Here is a 15,085-nt window from a genome sequence, read left to right as displayed (position 1 = left end):
AGGGGTTAGTGTGACCTGAGCACTTTAGTATCTTGGGGCTTAGCAAAGTTGGATGTGAAAAAAGCAGAGAGGGGAAAGCCTGGTACAGAACCTTCAGTGGTATGGAGGAGAGAGCTGTAGTGGAGTGGTGAGGACACAGACAGGTAATCAGAAGACTGGGCACTATTACATCTCACCTGAATAACACAAGGGAATAAGCAGGTATACGTGCATCAAGTGCTTTACCATTATCCCCGCTACAAGAATGAGTATTGCAGTAGAACAGGAAGTATGTGAACAGGTGTGAGCCTCTCCCTGGCAGTAATTCTTAATCCTGGCCGTACAAACACAAGAAACCCTGGAAAGTTTGTTTTTGTTGGTTTTAGTGCAGATTTCTTCAGTTTCCAAACTAGACAGATTCAACAGAACTTTTTCTTTTTGGTACTGGGGATTGAACCAGGGCCTCCGCACTAAGCTACATCCCACCCTTTTTAACTTATTTTGAGACAAGATCTCACTGTTGTTAAGTTGCTCAGGCTGGACTTAGAATTGCAATCTCACTGCTCCAGCCTGAGTGCTGGGATGAGAGGCTTGTGCCACCACTCCTGGCTCCCAGTCTTTGGGGAAAGCTTTCCAGGTGATGCACATCCAAGAGGAGTTCCTTCCTGGGCACTTTTTGTCCAAAGCCCATTAGGTCTATACCAATGACCTGAACTGGTGATCTCAACAGCGTTTTTACCCCAAGCCTCAATTTAGACTACCATGACCCCATTCCTCAATTGTTACTCGCATTGTAATTTGGGCTAACTGCATGCAGCCCAGCAATATGGAGACAGCCAAAAAGTTTCTAGCTGCCCAAGGTAGTCTGCTCATGGTGTCTGGACAACCAAGTAGAAAAAAATCAGCTATTGTGTGGGAGCACCTTCCAGGGCCACTTGGCCAAGGCCTCTTGGTAGTGGATCCCTCATTCTAGCCTTCCCCTAACTGCAGGCTATGGGGGATTTCAATGGCTTTCAGCTCATTGGAACTAAAGGATGACCAGCTCATCTTGACAATACCTGGGTCATGTGACCCCAGAAACAGACACAGGTCACTAGAACTGAACTCCTCGGGAGGTCTGCTTTAAAGGTGTAGTGATTCTATTTGCTTAGAAATATGTAGGCCCCGCATCCACGTCTGAGAGGCTTTTTAAAGGGGAGAGCTGAGTGAGACAGCCTGGGTAATGGAAAATGGAGCTCAGCTGTGTTCCTCCTGCCCTTGGCCTTGGCTGTCTGCCTACCTACCCAGGAAAACCCCACCACTGCAGCTCTGCCTAGTGCCCCTGGGAAACCTGCCAGGGCAGATTGGCTCCTCTGAGCACTTCCTGGCTGTAGATGCCTGTGGTGGTGGCGGTTTGGGACTTGGGAGCCACTCTTCCTTCTTCAAGTCAGTTGTAATTTTGTCTGGCTGAGTCCCTGGGAGATCTGTGACACTCAAAAATTCTCAAAAGAATGACTATTAATATTCTGTCCCTCCTCTGGCCAGCTGTTTTGTTTTATAGTGTCAGTTCTGGGAACAGAGTACATTATCACGAACTTCATTTTTTTGTAAATGAGTTTATTGACGAAGACACAAGGTCAAGCTTCCCATGACCCCCACCCTTCCCAAGAACATAGCCCAATAACAGAACGATACGATTCCAAGGGCAACACTTCCCCTTCCCCTGTGTCTCCCCAGAATCCACTCACGGTTAACAGGCCCGGGTGAGGACAGACACTCAGGAATCTCTGACCAGCAAGAGTTCTGGGTGTGTGTTTGCTTCCCTTGCCCTTCACATGGTGCTGGCTCACATTACAGAGATGTGCTTGAGCAGAAGACAGGGGATGCAGGGCAATCCCCCCACTTCCCCTATCTGAGGAAGCTTGAAAGGGGCCTCAAAGGAAGCTGTGGAGGCAACAGGCTGCCTCTTCAGGAAAGAGGTCCTTTTATGTGAAGCAGAGTCCCTCCCTGACTCTGCTCAGGATGCAGCTGGAGGTGGCCCCCCGGAAAGGTGTGAAGACATCTGGACTGGCTCAGCAGAGAACAGCAGCTGTTATCCATTACTGGTGGTGAGGCTCAGAGAAGCCTGTTTCAGGGGTTGAGGGGGCATATCCTGGCACAAAACTGACTGCTTGCCCTGACACATACTCTTCCTCCTGGAACTATGGTTTCCTCTGAGATGAAAATGGTGTTTGTAGTGTGAATCTTCTTCACTACTTGTATCCAACTGACTCCTTGAATGAGTCCCAGCAAGGGAGCTTCAACTTGCTTCACCCCACCCCCTGTATCACCAGCCTACCCACCTCCCACACACAATCCGGTGCTATTTCCTATTCCCCACGTGCCTGAGGGGTGGTGAGGAATACACTTCCTTTCTTTTACCCAGTAATTCCCTCAAAGATTTTTCAAGGTTTAAGAAACTGCTTTAGAGAACCCACCACCCACAACTGTTGCAACTGGTATAAACAAGGATCATTTCAAACTTGAGGAACTGGGGCTTGGCTTCTACTCTTATTTTCTACAATTCCTCCTCTCAGCCTGGGTTAGGTCTGAGTTGACCACGAGGCCTCTGGACCCCAGAGTGCCTCTAACTCAACAAGAGGAATCTGAGAAGCACTGTGTTGGTTATGAAGCCTCAGTATCAGATGTCAGACTACGCAACAAGTGCCCACAGACCACACAGTGTGAACATTGTTAAACAGGGTGGTAGTTTCAGCCTGAAGCATGCTCAACTCCATATGTTAAGGGAGCAGATTTCACCTCCCAGTCTTCAGAGAGATGATGAGAATTGCTTGAGCTTCTGGGATGATCATAATCTGCTCTGGGGCCTGAACATCAGCAAAGAGCAGATTAGTGAGCTGAAGAGGTAAAGAGAAAGTGCAACACCTCTAAGCTCGTTTCATCTTTGCACCCACCCTGCTGGCCTGAAGAACCCTGGCTTCAGGAGCACATGGGAAACGTAACTTATGTCTTTGTTCTGTCATCTGGCCATACCTTGAAGTAACTGAAAAGATACTGCGCTGCTGCCAGATGCCAAAATCAGTATGGACTTTGAAAAGACACAGAGCAGGCACCGAAAAGGCAGAAGATGGCATTAAGGAAAGAAACAGCATTGAGGGGGTCTTGTAGTCCAAACACCACCAGTAGAAATTTAGGAGTCTCAGCTGCAGCTCTGCTACTGAACAGCTGACAGGCCTCAATAATAATGCTCTTTTCACCTTTTATTTTTCTCCTTTGTTGAAAAACAAGGTTGGATAAGTCATTAAAATCTGTTTCAAACTCTAATTTTTAAGAGTTGGATCTAAGACATTAAGGGAAGCAGCTTGGGGGAGGGCTTTGTGGTTCCATTTCTCCATCTCTCCTCAAATGTCCTAATCAGCATTATTAATGGATCGGCTCAGTGGAGGGGAATAACTTCTAACTTCTCTTAGCTTTGGTGCCGACAGACCCAGTATTTCCTGCACTTGAAAAAACCCTCAGTGGAGATAATTCCAAACTGCAGAGCAATCAAATGAGATGAGAATAAGGGGCTGGGGCAGGTGTGAAGACCTGGCGAAGAAAAGAGTATGGAGAGAAAAAGAGCAAAAAAACCTAAATAACTACGGACAAGGTTGCCACAGGTGAGAGAATCCCTAATAGAGTGGGATGGTAACTGAATCTCTTCCTCTAGGATGGTGGTGACTGATGGTCGGTTGTTTTAACACTTTCTACTAGTTATACTACCTCGATTTCTCATATGTACAAAGAATATAAAATAATAAAGTGCAGTTCATGTTTCAGTGACACTATTCCTTGCTTTAATATTTGTTGTCTTTTTCTGCTTTTGAAGTGAGCTCTCGATTGCAAAATACCAAACTACACTCAAATGAGAGTGTAGGAAAAGCCAGCTGTTGGCACAGCATGGAGAAGCCCACAAGTAAGGACAGACAGTAGCAAGTGGCAGGAGGTGGGAAGTGACTGAAGCAGTGGTTACACATGTTCACAGGAAGCTAAAACTCTCCAACAGGTTGTCTCTACAGTTAGCACAGGTTAGACTAGTCACTACGTGCTGGGTGGCCTCAGTGTGTTTGGGTTCAGATTCTACACAGCAGTACAATTTCTTCCAGTTAAGAGTTCTTGGCTTGCACCAATCACAGGGTGGCTGGAGGGCACTGGACCAGTTTATTAGTTTTTCAAAATGCTGTCGTAGACCTGGTAAATGTATTGAGAGACTTCAGGAGCTCTACATTTCAGCGACAGCTGTCAGGAAAAGAAGGAAGATTAGTATGGACGTTGGCCTAATTCTAAAAGTACCCAAACATTCAGTTCAAGAAAACTTCTGATACAAGAGATGACCTTTTATTGCTAGAGTAGCCAAACAAAGAGATCATGTTAATAAATGCTGTGAAGTCTAGAATTTCAGTTTCATCATTGTCAAGTTGTGATGTGATTCTACTTCCATCCCTTGTGGGCCTGTGAGGTTGGTAAGTAACCTACACTAAAAACATGAAAGACTCTGACTGCAGGGGGAATAGCTGCTCTTACGCTTTGCTAGGAGTTATAGGGATTACTACTAAACGAATACACATAGGCAAAATCTCTTTAACTTGCTAATGGTCATTTCTGGGATATGCCCCCATTCATTAGTCTGACAAGAAGGATGGTTCTCTCAGTCCCCATTTTATACAATCTAGTCAAGTAAAGGTGTGAGTTAGGAAGATTCAAGGTACTAGTCCTTTCTGCATTGCCTCACGGTGCATACTCTTGACAAAGACAAGCACCGACAGGTTACTTATCTAAGTAGACAGCAACTCATGCCAATTGCTTAGTCCCTCAGGATTTGCTTCCTTACAATCAGATACATTTAGATTTGGATTCCTTAATTTTCTTAAATTAGGTAAAACAACAACGACAACAACCACACCCCAAAACCCCATAACAATAACAAAACATAACAACAACAACAACAACAACAACAATAATAATACATTGTAAGCAAGGAAAATGCATCCCAGCCAAAATAAACTTAGGTTTATTTTTTTGAGACAGGGGTTACACTATGCAGTTCAGGCTGGCCTAGAAGTGATCCTCCTGCCTCAGTCTCCTGAATACTGGGATTACAGGTATGCTTCACCATGCCCGGGTAGGTTTATTTCTTTTTGGTATTATTTATATCATTCCTCTTGCCTACTAGGACAGAGGGACAAAAGTTGTGTTTTTTTTGTTTTGTTTTTATTCTTTGGTACCAGGGATTGAACTTGGGACTTTGTACTTGCAAGCCAGGTGGCAGAACTGCTGATCTAAATTCCTGGCCCCCCAAAAGTTATTTTTAACAGTATATCACCATGAAATTTTAGGTTATTTTAACTCTTTATTCTCTTACTAGAGACTCTAGTTGATTTAACATAGTATCAATGTGAAAATATCTTTGGAAAAAAGGTAAAAAAGACACTAGTTAACTGTGAATAACTAATATCCTACAAACGAAGTAAAGTAAAAAATAAATCAATTGAAGAACATGAAAAGATGCTTACACACACACACACACACACACACACACACACACACACAGACGGGCCAGGGATTTAGCTCAGCGGTTCGGTGGCCTGCTTCGCAAGCACAAGGACCTGAGTTCGATTGCCAGTACCACCACCATAAAAAAAAAAAAGATGCTTACTTAAAGCTTTAGCATGTTCCTCTGGCTTAATCCCCTGGCAGTACCTGCATGACTGTCCCATCGAGTGGCTTTTATCACCCAACAGGACTGTCCTGTGCCACCTGATGGGACAGTCATGCAAGTGCCACTGGTGTTTAAGCTTATGGGAATGGGTTATCATATACTTTCCAGGCATTTCCAAAACTGCTGCTTAATATCTGTCAGGAAAAGAATTCTGATAAATGTAAAAATAAAGCAAAACTAACATAAGAACATAAATACTGTCTGTGTAGGAAAACCGCTTCCTACTTTTTTTTCTTTCCAAGTTGCAGCTTTAGGTATTTCCCTGATTTTCAACTCCTTGTTCAGGCAATTCTTGTACCTCCTCCTTATAGCCTCTCTACTGCCAATGTTTTGGAAAATTCTAGTGGTAGAATACGTGGGTCCAGAAGAGGAGGAGGAAGGGAAACTAAAAAGAGAAGGAGAAGCTTAAGGGAGTTAACTCCCAGACTAAAGAGGGGTAGTTCCTCTTTCCCAAAATACTGGCCTGTTAAGGAAATGTTGCCTTCATTAACAAAATGCCAAAGCTGGCACTGGTGGAGAGTTGTGGCTGGTGGACCGACAAGGTCTAGACTATGAGTTGCTCTTTGGGGGATGAGGAAGAATCTTTCTGTCTCTGTGGACCCCAAATACCTGGGTCCTCCACCTCTACCTTTGCCTCCACCTGACTTTAGTATGAGTTAAATTTGCTAAATATGTGCAGTGTGATAAAAAGAATGTGGGGTTTAAGTTAAAAATATTATTACATTAATGCTGCCATTAATCTCCCACAAAATAAAAATATTCCCCCTTGATTCAAACACACTTACCCCACTGTCCTTGCCACTTTCTGAAGCAGTTCTGTAAGTCCTCTAAATGTCGTTACTTACACTGTCATGATTACCTCAATGTTCTGGGTTGATACAAAACATTTACCTTTCATGGTCATACTGACTTTGAGGAAGAGTAACATGGTGCCCCGCATCCAGTGAGTAGATGGATGGGGGCACATCACAGTGTTTTCAGGGCCGGGGATTTAGCTCAGCTTTCGGTGGCCTGCCTCGCAAGTGCAAGGACCCGAGTTCGATTCGCGGTACCAAAAACAAAACAAAACAAAACAAAACAAAACAAAACAAAAAACAGTGTTTTCATAAACCTGCCCTTCTGTTGGATGGCTTTTGGTAGCAGCATTCACCAAGTTTTTGATCTCACTTTATAAAGACATTCATGAAAGAGGACTTTGAGAAATGCATCACAGCAGCCAGGCGTGGTGGCACATGTCTGTAATTCCAGCAGTTGGAAGCCGAGGCAGGAGGGTTGCCACAAGTTCAAGGCCAGCATGGACAACATAATGAGTTCAAGGTCAGCCTGAACTACATAGCAAGATGCTGTCTCAAAAATGAAAAGAAAAGAAAACAAACAAACAAAAAAACTTCAGAAAGTGGCATGAATGGTAAGTGTGTTTGAAGTGTGTGTGGGGGAATAATTTGAGGAAGATTAATGGCAATGTATCTTTTTCTGCAATAATTAAAAAAAAAAACATTCACTGTATTGCACCTCATAGCTAGGACCCTGGGTCTCCCCTTTTGTATGGCTTCTAGGGAAAATAGGCCTTCCCTGGGTCTTACCTTTTGAACTGCTAGCCTTGATGTGGCACATATTTCACTATGAGCTACTCAGGAATGCTGTTCATCCAGATCCACCAAGGGAGAAGAGTCACTTGGTCTTGTGTCATTAAAGCCAGGACTCACATATCCACTCGTGGTGTATAGGCTGGAACATGTGCTTCTTCACCTGAACAAATTTATCTTTCCAGCTGAGACTTACCTAATTATTGAGATGTGGCTTTACTCTTACAGGATTAATAAAAAGGACTGAGGTTGGAGGGCAGTGCTCTATCAACTCATTTTAGGAGACTAAGGACCACCAGTCTTAACACACTAAGACAGGATCAACCAGATTTTGTTCCTCTTTAATAATGAGCTGAGATCAGCTCAATGGTGTAACGGGTGTTTAGCATGAGAGGGAAAAGAATGGATTGGAGTGATTTTCAAGTCTGGAGCACCACTTAGGGAAATGGCTTAGAGTTAGGTACTGTGACGAAAGATTTAGAATCTAGACAGCACTGTGCGCAGAGGGATCCTAGTCATCAGTTGGTTGAAGAATAGAAAAGAAGGCAAGGAAACATAAATAAATATAGGGGAGGATGGAAGGTGGGTGTAGCTAAAAAAGGGTACAAAATCTCACTGTGTTTTATCTCCTCCACTATTTTCTTTTCTTTCTCTTCCTCCATCTTCCTTTCTTTTTTCTTTCATTTGTACTTATTTTCTGTTGAATTTATTCCTAGGCCTTAAGTTCTTGCTTCTTCTGTGCACCATCCTCTTCTGGTTTAGGAACAGTTTGTTACCCTTCAGTAGGGATCATCTCAGTGTGATGGGGAGCTCATGTATGGGTTAGTCCCACCATGAGCTCTGTCACTATGGCGGCACAACTTGAGAGCTCTGTTCACTAGTTAAGTGCTTAATGATTATAAAATCCATATCTAAACCTTTAAGGGCCACAACTACTCTGCATTTTTAAGCATGTGCAATAAAGATTCAGCACTCTTTTAGGGTCACCAACTCTGTGTGCCTTAGGTGCACCTCACAACACACTGTAATACAGAATGGCATACACTGCTTCTGGAAAGTGACATCTTTCAGATACTTGGTGACTTCTGGGATACAGATATTTCTAATGGCCTGTGCAGTTCTTAAAGCAAACATAAAGATCTGAATTTTTTGATTTGCATACTTGTGTTCTGGGTCAAATGAATAGAGAGATATTTTCCAGAGATGACCTCAGAATGCTTATGGAAAGAATTAACTATGTTACTTCTTACAAATGTATGTGAATCTACAATTATCTCAGAATAAAAACATTTAAAAAAATATAGAGCTGGGTGAATCCCTGTAATCCCAGCACTCTGGGAATCTAAGGCTGGAGGATCATAAGTTTGAGACCAACCTGAGCAATTTAGCGATTTAGGGATATACTGTCTCACAATACAGCTGGGGACATAGCTCAGTGTGAATCCCCAGTACCACCCAAAGAAAAACTCCTCAAAAATGAAAACAGACAAACAAAAACCAAAGAAACTTCAATGAGTACATGGAGAAATTGTGATCCATGCATACAATGAATCAACTTTCAATGATCTTAAAAGAGAGCCAATTATTAATACATATAACAACTCAGTGGATGCCAAAGGCCTTATGCTGGGTGCAAAAAACAATCTCAATAGGTTACCTAATGTACAGATTTAATTTATATAATATTTTCAAAATGACACACATAGCAGTTGAACACATCAGTGGTTGCCAAGAATTAGAGGGTGACAGTCTAACTATGAAGGGACAGCAAGAGGTTTTTTTGTGGGATGTGAACAATTCTGTGTCTGGACTGTGACTGGGGTTACAATAAATCCACAATGGTACCCTGGTTAATGAACTTAATTCTTTCCATGATTCTGGCTGCAAACCAAATTGGATGAGAACTGAATCAAATTCAATGGTTAGGTTCAATGTTGACCTTATGGGGAAATTTGATTTGGTTCTCATCCAATTCGATTTGTGACCAGAATCAGGCAAAGAATTAAACTCATGAATGGAGGTACCACTGTATATATACAACAAAATTTCACAGTACTATGTATCACCCAATTAAAATAAAGGACATGATGTAAAGAGAACTCTCAATAGGGTGTATGATTAACTGTATGTTATCAATGGGGAAAGGCCTTACCGTATAATTGGGGTTTCCTGGCTGGATGCGTAGCTCGGCCAAAATCCAAATGCCATTAGTGAGTTTCAGGGATTGGTACAGCATGTCCTGCCCTTCCACATTCCTCTTGGCAATAGTATAAACATTGTTGTTTTGCAACTTGCTGGAAACAGTGTCTAGACATACAGATTCAAAACACAACATCTTCAGGTAAAATCTCAGACAAATGCACATCCTAACATCCTTGAGTCATGTGTGCTCGAGTGCCCTGACAAAGTACCATCATGTGCCCAAGTGCACTTTTCAGCTTTAAAGCTCTTTTCCCCCAAATAGCAAATGATGAGGAACAGGCTCATGAAGTGCCTACCTATCAGAAACCCAGAAAACAGAATTAGGTGCACCTAAGCATTTAAAAGCGTAAGAGTTATTTGTAGGGATTAAAAGATGGGTTGGCCTAAGGATTTATTATCTATGTACTAGAAAGGTAAAAATGATCTGAAAGAGACAAAGACAGAAACAGATGTGTGGAGGTTCCAGAGTTAGTGTTCTGTTGGTATTCATTTCTGGAATGCTGATCTTAGACTAGTGGGGATACAGACTGATGGTCAACTCAACTCTCCTTCCCAAACTGCCACTATTTCACTGTATGCTACTTGAGCCTCAGCAGCCAGGATCAAAAAAGGATACAAAGTTGCAGAAGTACTTCAAGTCAAATTTAATAATTTGGATATCCCCCCCATTCCCGTGTGTGTGTGTGTGTGTGTGTGTGTGTGTGTGTGTGTGTAGCTACAGATTAGACCCAGGGCCTCCAGTACCTGTATTTCTTTTTTTCTTTTAAGTAGGCAAATGACTTCTTGACTTTAGGGTAGAAGGGTGGACAGGAGAATAGGAAGGGGAATTAGAAAGATCAAAATGCAGTATGTATATGTACCAATTCCCCACACGGAATGTATTATGTGTTGCACATCATGCCTCCAAATAAATAATGAAACAAACTGTCTCAACAAGAGACTCTGAGAAAGACTGAAGCCATGCAAAGGTGACTGGTAACAGACCCTGAAGTCTCAGATGTTGCTGCTAGTCATGGTGGAAGTTTTCATAGTTACCAACTCAGGGTAAGAGCAAGTTGGTGTTTGGGCTCTTTCTCGTGACTGCATACAGCATCAAGGAGACATAATGTTCCAGAAATAAAGGTCATTTCTCCTTGAGTAGATGCTGCAGCATAGAGAAAGAGAAACTTGAAGAATAGAGATGATAAACACTGCTTCTTTGTTAACTGTTTCTTACATTCATTTCTGATGAGAATTCAAATTACTCATGCCTGCTTCAGGAACTAAATTCTCCCACATAAAAATCTGTCATATTCTAGTGTGCTCTCTAGGAAAAGGTACCACGATGGATAGCCTTCTACCCTCCTAAATGTAGGCTCTCAGCACAAGGATCTTGCATTTTTCATCATTATTCTTCCTGCAGTACTTGGGACACAACAGGTAAATGTCACTAATATCTGTGAATATGTCTCTGACTCAAGTGTTAAAATGCCAATGTTTGCATAATGCTGTAGACATAATCATCTACTTAGGTAGGAGGCTTCTTCTGGAAGTACTTCTCTTTCTGATGTCCCTTTCCCACACTTGAGCCAGTGAAATTCCGGGGAAGATGCAGTAAAGCCACAATCATTAAACATTTTCATGACATTTAGTTTTTACCTCACTTTTCCTCTTTTATTTCCAAGATTTTCACTAACACCAAACACAGTAGTTATAATTTAAGGAACATTTCTGTTTGAGGAGCTAACAAGTGTATCTCAGAGTAGTTACACACAATACTGCTGGAGAAGGGGGCCTCCGTAAGCTCTCTAGTCACCTCGTGGGGAGTCACACTGTTTGCTGTCACAGTGAAGGGTTCTTGAGCTTAAATGGGTTGCTAAGCAATATCACAAGCTGGAGTTTGGCTAACGTCTTCCAATAGGACTGTCTTTAAAACACAGGGGCCTGCGTTATGTTGTAAAAGCTATTCCTGACTTTCAAGGCCTCTGCCCATTTCCCTCAACAACAGAAAACACAGGAACGTGGTTCAAGAATCACCTTGCTGCACAGGGGCAAATGCATTCCATAAATTTAGCAAGGCCCAGATGCCTACAGACTTCTAAGTTCACCATGTACATGGAAGAGGTGATAATGTCAGGAATTTGATTCTGCTCATACTGAAGGGTGGCACTGTGATTTCTATCAGAGGACAGAATGAAGGAGGGCTCTATAATGTGTACATGTTCTCCTTTCCTCATCACCAGCCCTATACATTACAGATACTAGGTTTGAGTTAGAGGGTTTATAGATTTTAGATAATCAGACTCTGCTAAATATACTGATTAAGAGTGGCAATAGAAACCAGACATAAGAAGCTTCCTTGCCAGTTTGGATTAGACATGTTTACTTGATTTTTCAATACTGGAGACTGAACCCAGGGTCTCAAGCATGGTAGGCAAATTACTACCACTGAGCTACAAGCCCAGCCTTTTCTGCCTGGGCATGCGCCACCATGTCCCTGGCTAGAACAGACTTCTTGCATCAGTTTTTTGTTTTACATATATAAACTCCTGGAAAATAAGATGGGATCTTGCAGTTGGGAGACTGTGAGAATGAGAATGCAATGTAAATTGTTTTTCTTCCTTTATCATTCTTATTTAGCTAGGGTCACATGTCTTCGGGCTGCAATAAGGGTAAAGTTGATACTCACGAGTAGAGAGGGACAGGGAACTTCCATTTGGGATCCTGCTCGGGTGTTCATTAACAAGTTCAAAAGAAGTAAGTTTAGAACTAAAAGAATTTATTTTTTGTCATTACCATTTGAGCAAATGAGTGAGTTAAGTACTAGCTGGGAAAGTTTCTAGTTTGGAAATGTTCTAATGGATGACAGGAAGAGCCACAATACACACAGAAAGTGAGCTTGCCCTCACCTAGTGCCCGTGCATGAAGAAATATCTGTCTCCTTTACCATGTCTAACTAGTGAAAGCAGAAACATCATGTCTCTGAGATTTACACAGTATGATAAACACTGAGTTGAAAATATAGGCTTGTAGAATTGCTTGTCACAAATATTCTTTTTTGAATATGGCTGAAGATGCAAAAGTTCTCACACATGTAAGGTAGCATTCCCAGTTATGTATGAACCTCAAATGCCACTGTAATGGTAAGATGGGAAACAAATTCAGACAGATCTCTAAACATCTGTAGAAGTGATCGGTGCTGGGAAAGAGGGAGTGCTGTCTACTGGTATCTTTCTGATACAAAATTTTCTAGTATTTACAACTAGTTTAACACTGCTATCATATACACTTTTCTATTAAGATTTGATTAATTATTAAGACTCAGGAAGAGGTTTTCTTCTCTAGAGAGAGATAAAAGAGCAAAAGTTAAAGCTCAATGCTAGGCTGGTAAGTCCTTTAAGTCTGTGACTTCCTGTATCTCTCAGAGTGTTCATTCCATCTGTCAACTGTCTATGCTAGCACAGAAAAGCTATTTTAAGTGTTGCTGCTATTGTGATTAGGGCAGATCAGCAGGAAAAGATGTTATTTTTAGCTCTAAGCTAGGCACAGGGTGTTGAATCAGAAGGCACTAAACCTGCAGTTAATAGAGCTCCTGGTTAATAGAGCCTTCAAGATTGGAAAGAAGCCAGGAATAGTGATGCACACCTGTAATCCCAGCACTTTTGGAGGCTGAGGCAGGAGGATCACTTTGAGGCCAGCCTGGGCTACAAAATGAGACTGTCTCAAAAAAAAAAAGAGAGAGAGAGCTTGAAAAGATTAGCTTTAGGAAGCTATCTTGAAAGATTAGCAGTGATTCAGTGTGAGAAATGATGGGATTAGGCTCCTGAAGAAAATGAACTGTTTTTCCCTGTGTTCTATGTGCTCCACTGCCATAGAATGGTGTGTCACTGGAAAATCAGTTCATTTGCTATTTGGAGCATCTAAAGCAGAGAGGGATTAGCATGAGGCCATGGCAGAATTGATAAATGAATCTGCACTGAGGACTACATCCCTTGGAGAGGATACAACCTCAACTGGAGAAAGGCCAGACATTTCTTCTTTGGTGAAATTACATACACCAAGTGCAATAAGGGTCAAAACTGACCAGGAAGCAGAGGGATCTTTTCTTACTATTATTCTGGCAGGCCAGACTAAAGTCCTCAGTCACTCAAACTTCCAATGTCTTTTCTGAAAAACCATACCCTTTTCACAGTGGAACTCTGGGGCCGGGGATTTCTCAGTGGTTCTGCGGCCTGCTTGCAAGAGCAAGGATCCGAGTTTGATCCCCAGTATCAAACAAAACAAAACAAAAAAACCCCCCAAAAACCAAAAAACCAAAACAAACAGCCCCCCCCCAAAAAAAACCCAAAAAACCAAACTACTGTGGATCTCTGAAATGAAATTTGCTTTCCAGTTACTCTGGCCTTTGTTTGCTCTCTGTAGTATTTATTAGGTTATATTCAAGAAAAAGTGGTGTTCTATAAGATGTTAACAATAAGACAGGCATGCCTGTAATCCCAGCTCTCAGAAAGCTGAGGCAGGAGGATCATCGCACATTCAAGGCCAGCCTGGGATACACAAAGAGTTGAGCTGAACTACATTGCCAAGATACTGTCTCAAAAAAAAAAAAAAAAAAAAAAAAAATCAAGCGATACCAATAAGCACTTCGTGATTTAAAATTCCACTGTCAACAAATTCAATTAACACTGAGTTAAATGTATCTTTTTCAATGAAGGGCTTCTCGAGAGTTTTAGTGTGCCAATGTACAACTTTTAAGAGAGGGATATCGTATTTTTAAACTCTGACCAGAAACTCCCTTTTCTGAGGGACAAGTGTTCTCAGGAACATACTACTTGAAATGTTTCCAGTGGGCCAACTGCCACAAGGTGACAGTTAATCCACAGCCCAGTCTCGTTCAAGTGGGGAAGAGAGGCATTTTTAATGTTGATTAAAGAGGTTAGTAGCATCATAGGAAAGGTGACAAAAGGCAGGAAAATAAAAAAGCTATCAGTCAGGCTTTAAACCTGTTAAGTTTGTTTCTTTAATCTAATGGGAACATCTCTGATTCTCACCACTAGCCACTGTGGCTTCTGTATCCAGGGGCTTCCTGAAAAGCAGCTTTTGCTGTAGAAAGCTGTCCCTCACCTCCTATGCTCACCCACGAGGGACAAAGAACACTGTCATTTACTTCAAAGAGTATGGCACAAAATGAAGATAATAAATTAATTATTTTAAATCACAGAAGACTCCTTAAATCCCTCTCTAGAGACTGAGGGGGTGTTAGACAATCCTAATCAGAAGGGAGCCTCTTCCTGAGGTTTCTATACTCAAAAGATGCCAGGATGTCTTTCTTTTAAGTCAGAGATTAGGCATTCTGCATGTCTCAGACAGGGCTTACTGGATCATCACATTTAAAGCAGGCATCACAGGAAGGAGCTGATCACTATCTACCTGGATTTCAAAATCCCCAACATGAAAAGATATATCTGAATATAAAAGATGACTATAATATAGAAAAATAAAAAACCTGAAACTGAAAACAAAAAGTTGGAATGAGAACACAGCGTGTGAAGTCAGGTGTGATGGTGCACACCTGTAATCCCAGTACTCGGGAGACTGAGAC

The 15,085-nt window shown here is 42.0% G+C and overlaps 1 protein-coding gene across 1 annotated transcript in view; it reads right to left on the bottom strand.

Moving 5' to 3' along the window:
- Positions 1–2,188: 2,188 nt before the first annotated feature.
- The window catches only part of Ap2b1 (adaptor related protein complex 2 subunit beta 1), a 111,790-nt gene continuing 98,893 nt past the window's right edge, over positions 2,189–15,085 (bottom strand). The window contains exons 21-22 of the mRNA XM_010621747.3: positions 9,455–9,609; positions 2,189–4,236 (exon numbers count right to left, since the gene is read on the bottom strand). Of these exons, the coding sequence (XP_010620049.1) occupies positions 4,162–4,236; positions 9,455–9,609 (230 nt within the window). The 3' untranslated portion in view covers positions 2,189–4,161. The remainder of the gene's footprint in view (positions 4,237–9,454; positions 9,610–15,085) is intronic.

The sequence above is a fragment of the Fukomys damarensis genome, unplaced genomic scaffold (assembly GCF_012274545.1).
Source record: "Fukomys damarensis isolate Sample0158 unplaced genomic scaffold, DMR_v1.0_HiC HiC_scaffold_13, whole genome shotgun sequence".
In the NCBI taxonomy this organism is placed as follows: Eukaryota; Metazoa; Chordata; class Mammalia; order Rodentia; family Bathyergidae; genus Fukomys; species Fukomys damarensis.
Note: the sequence above shows the minus strand (reverse complement) of the source record. Positions and strands in the feature narration are given on the sequence as shown.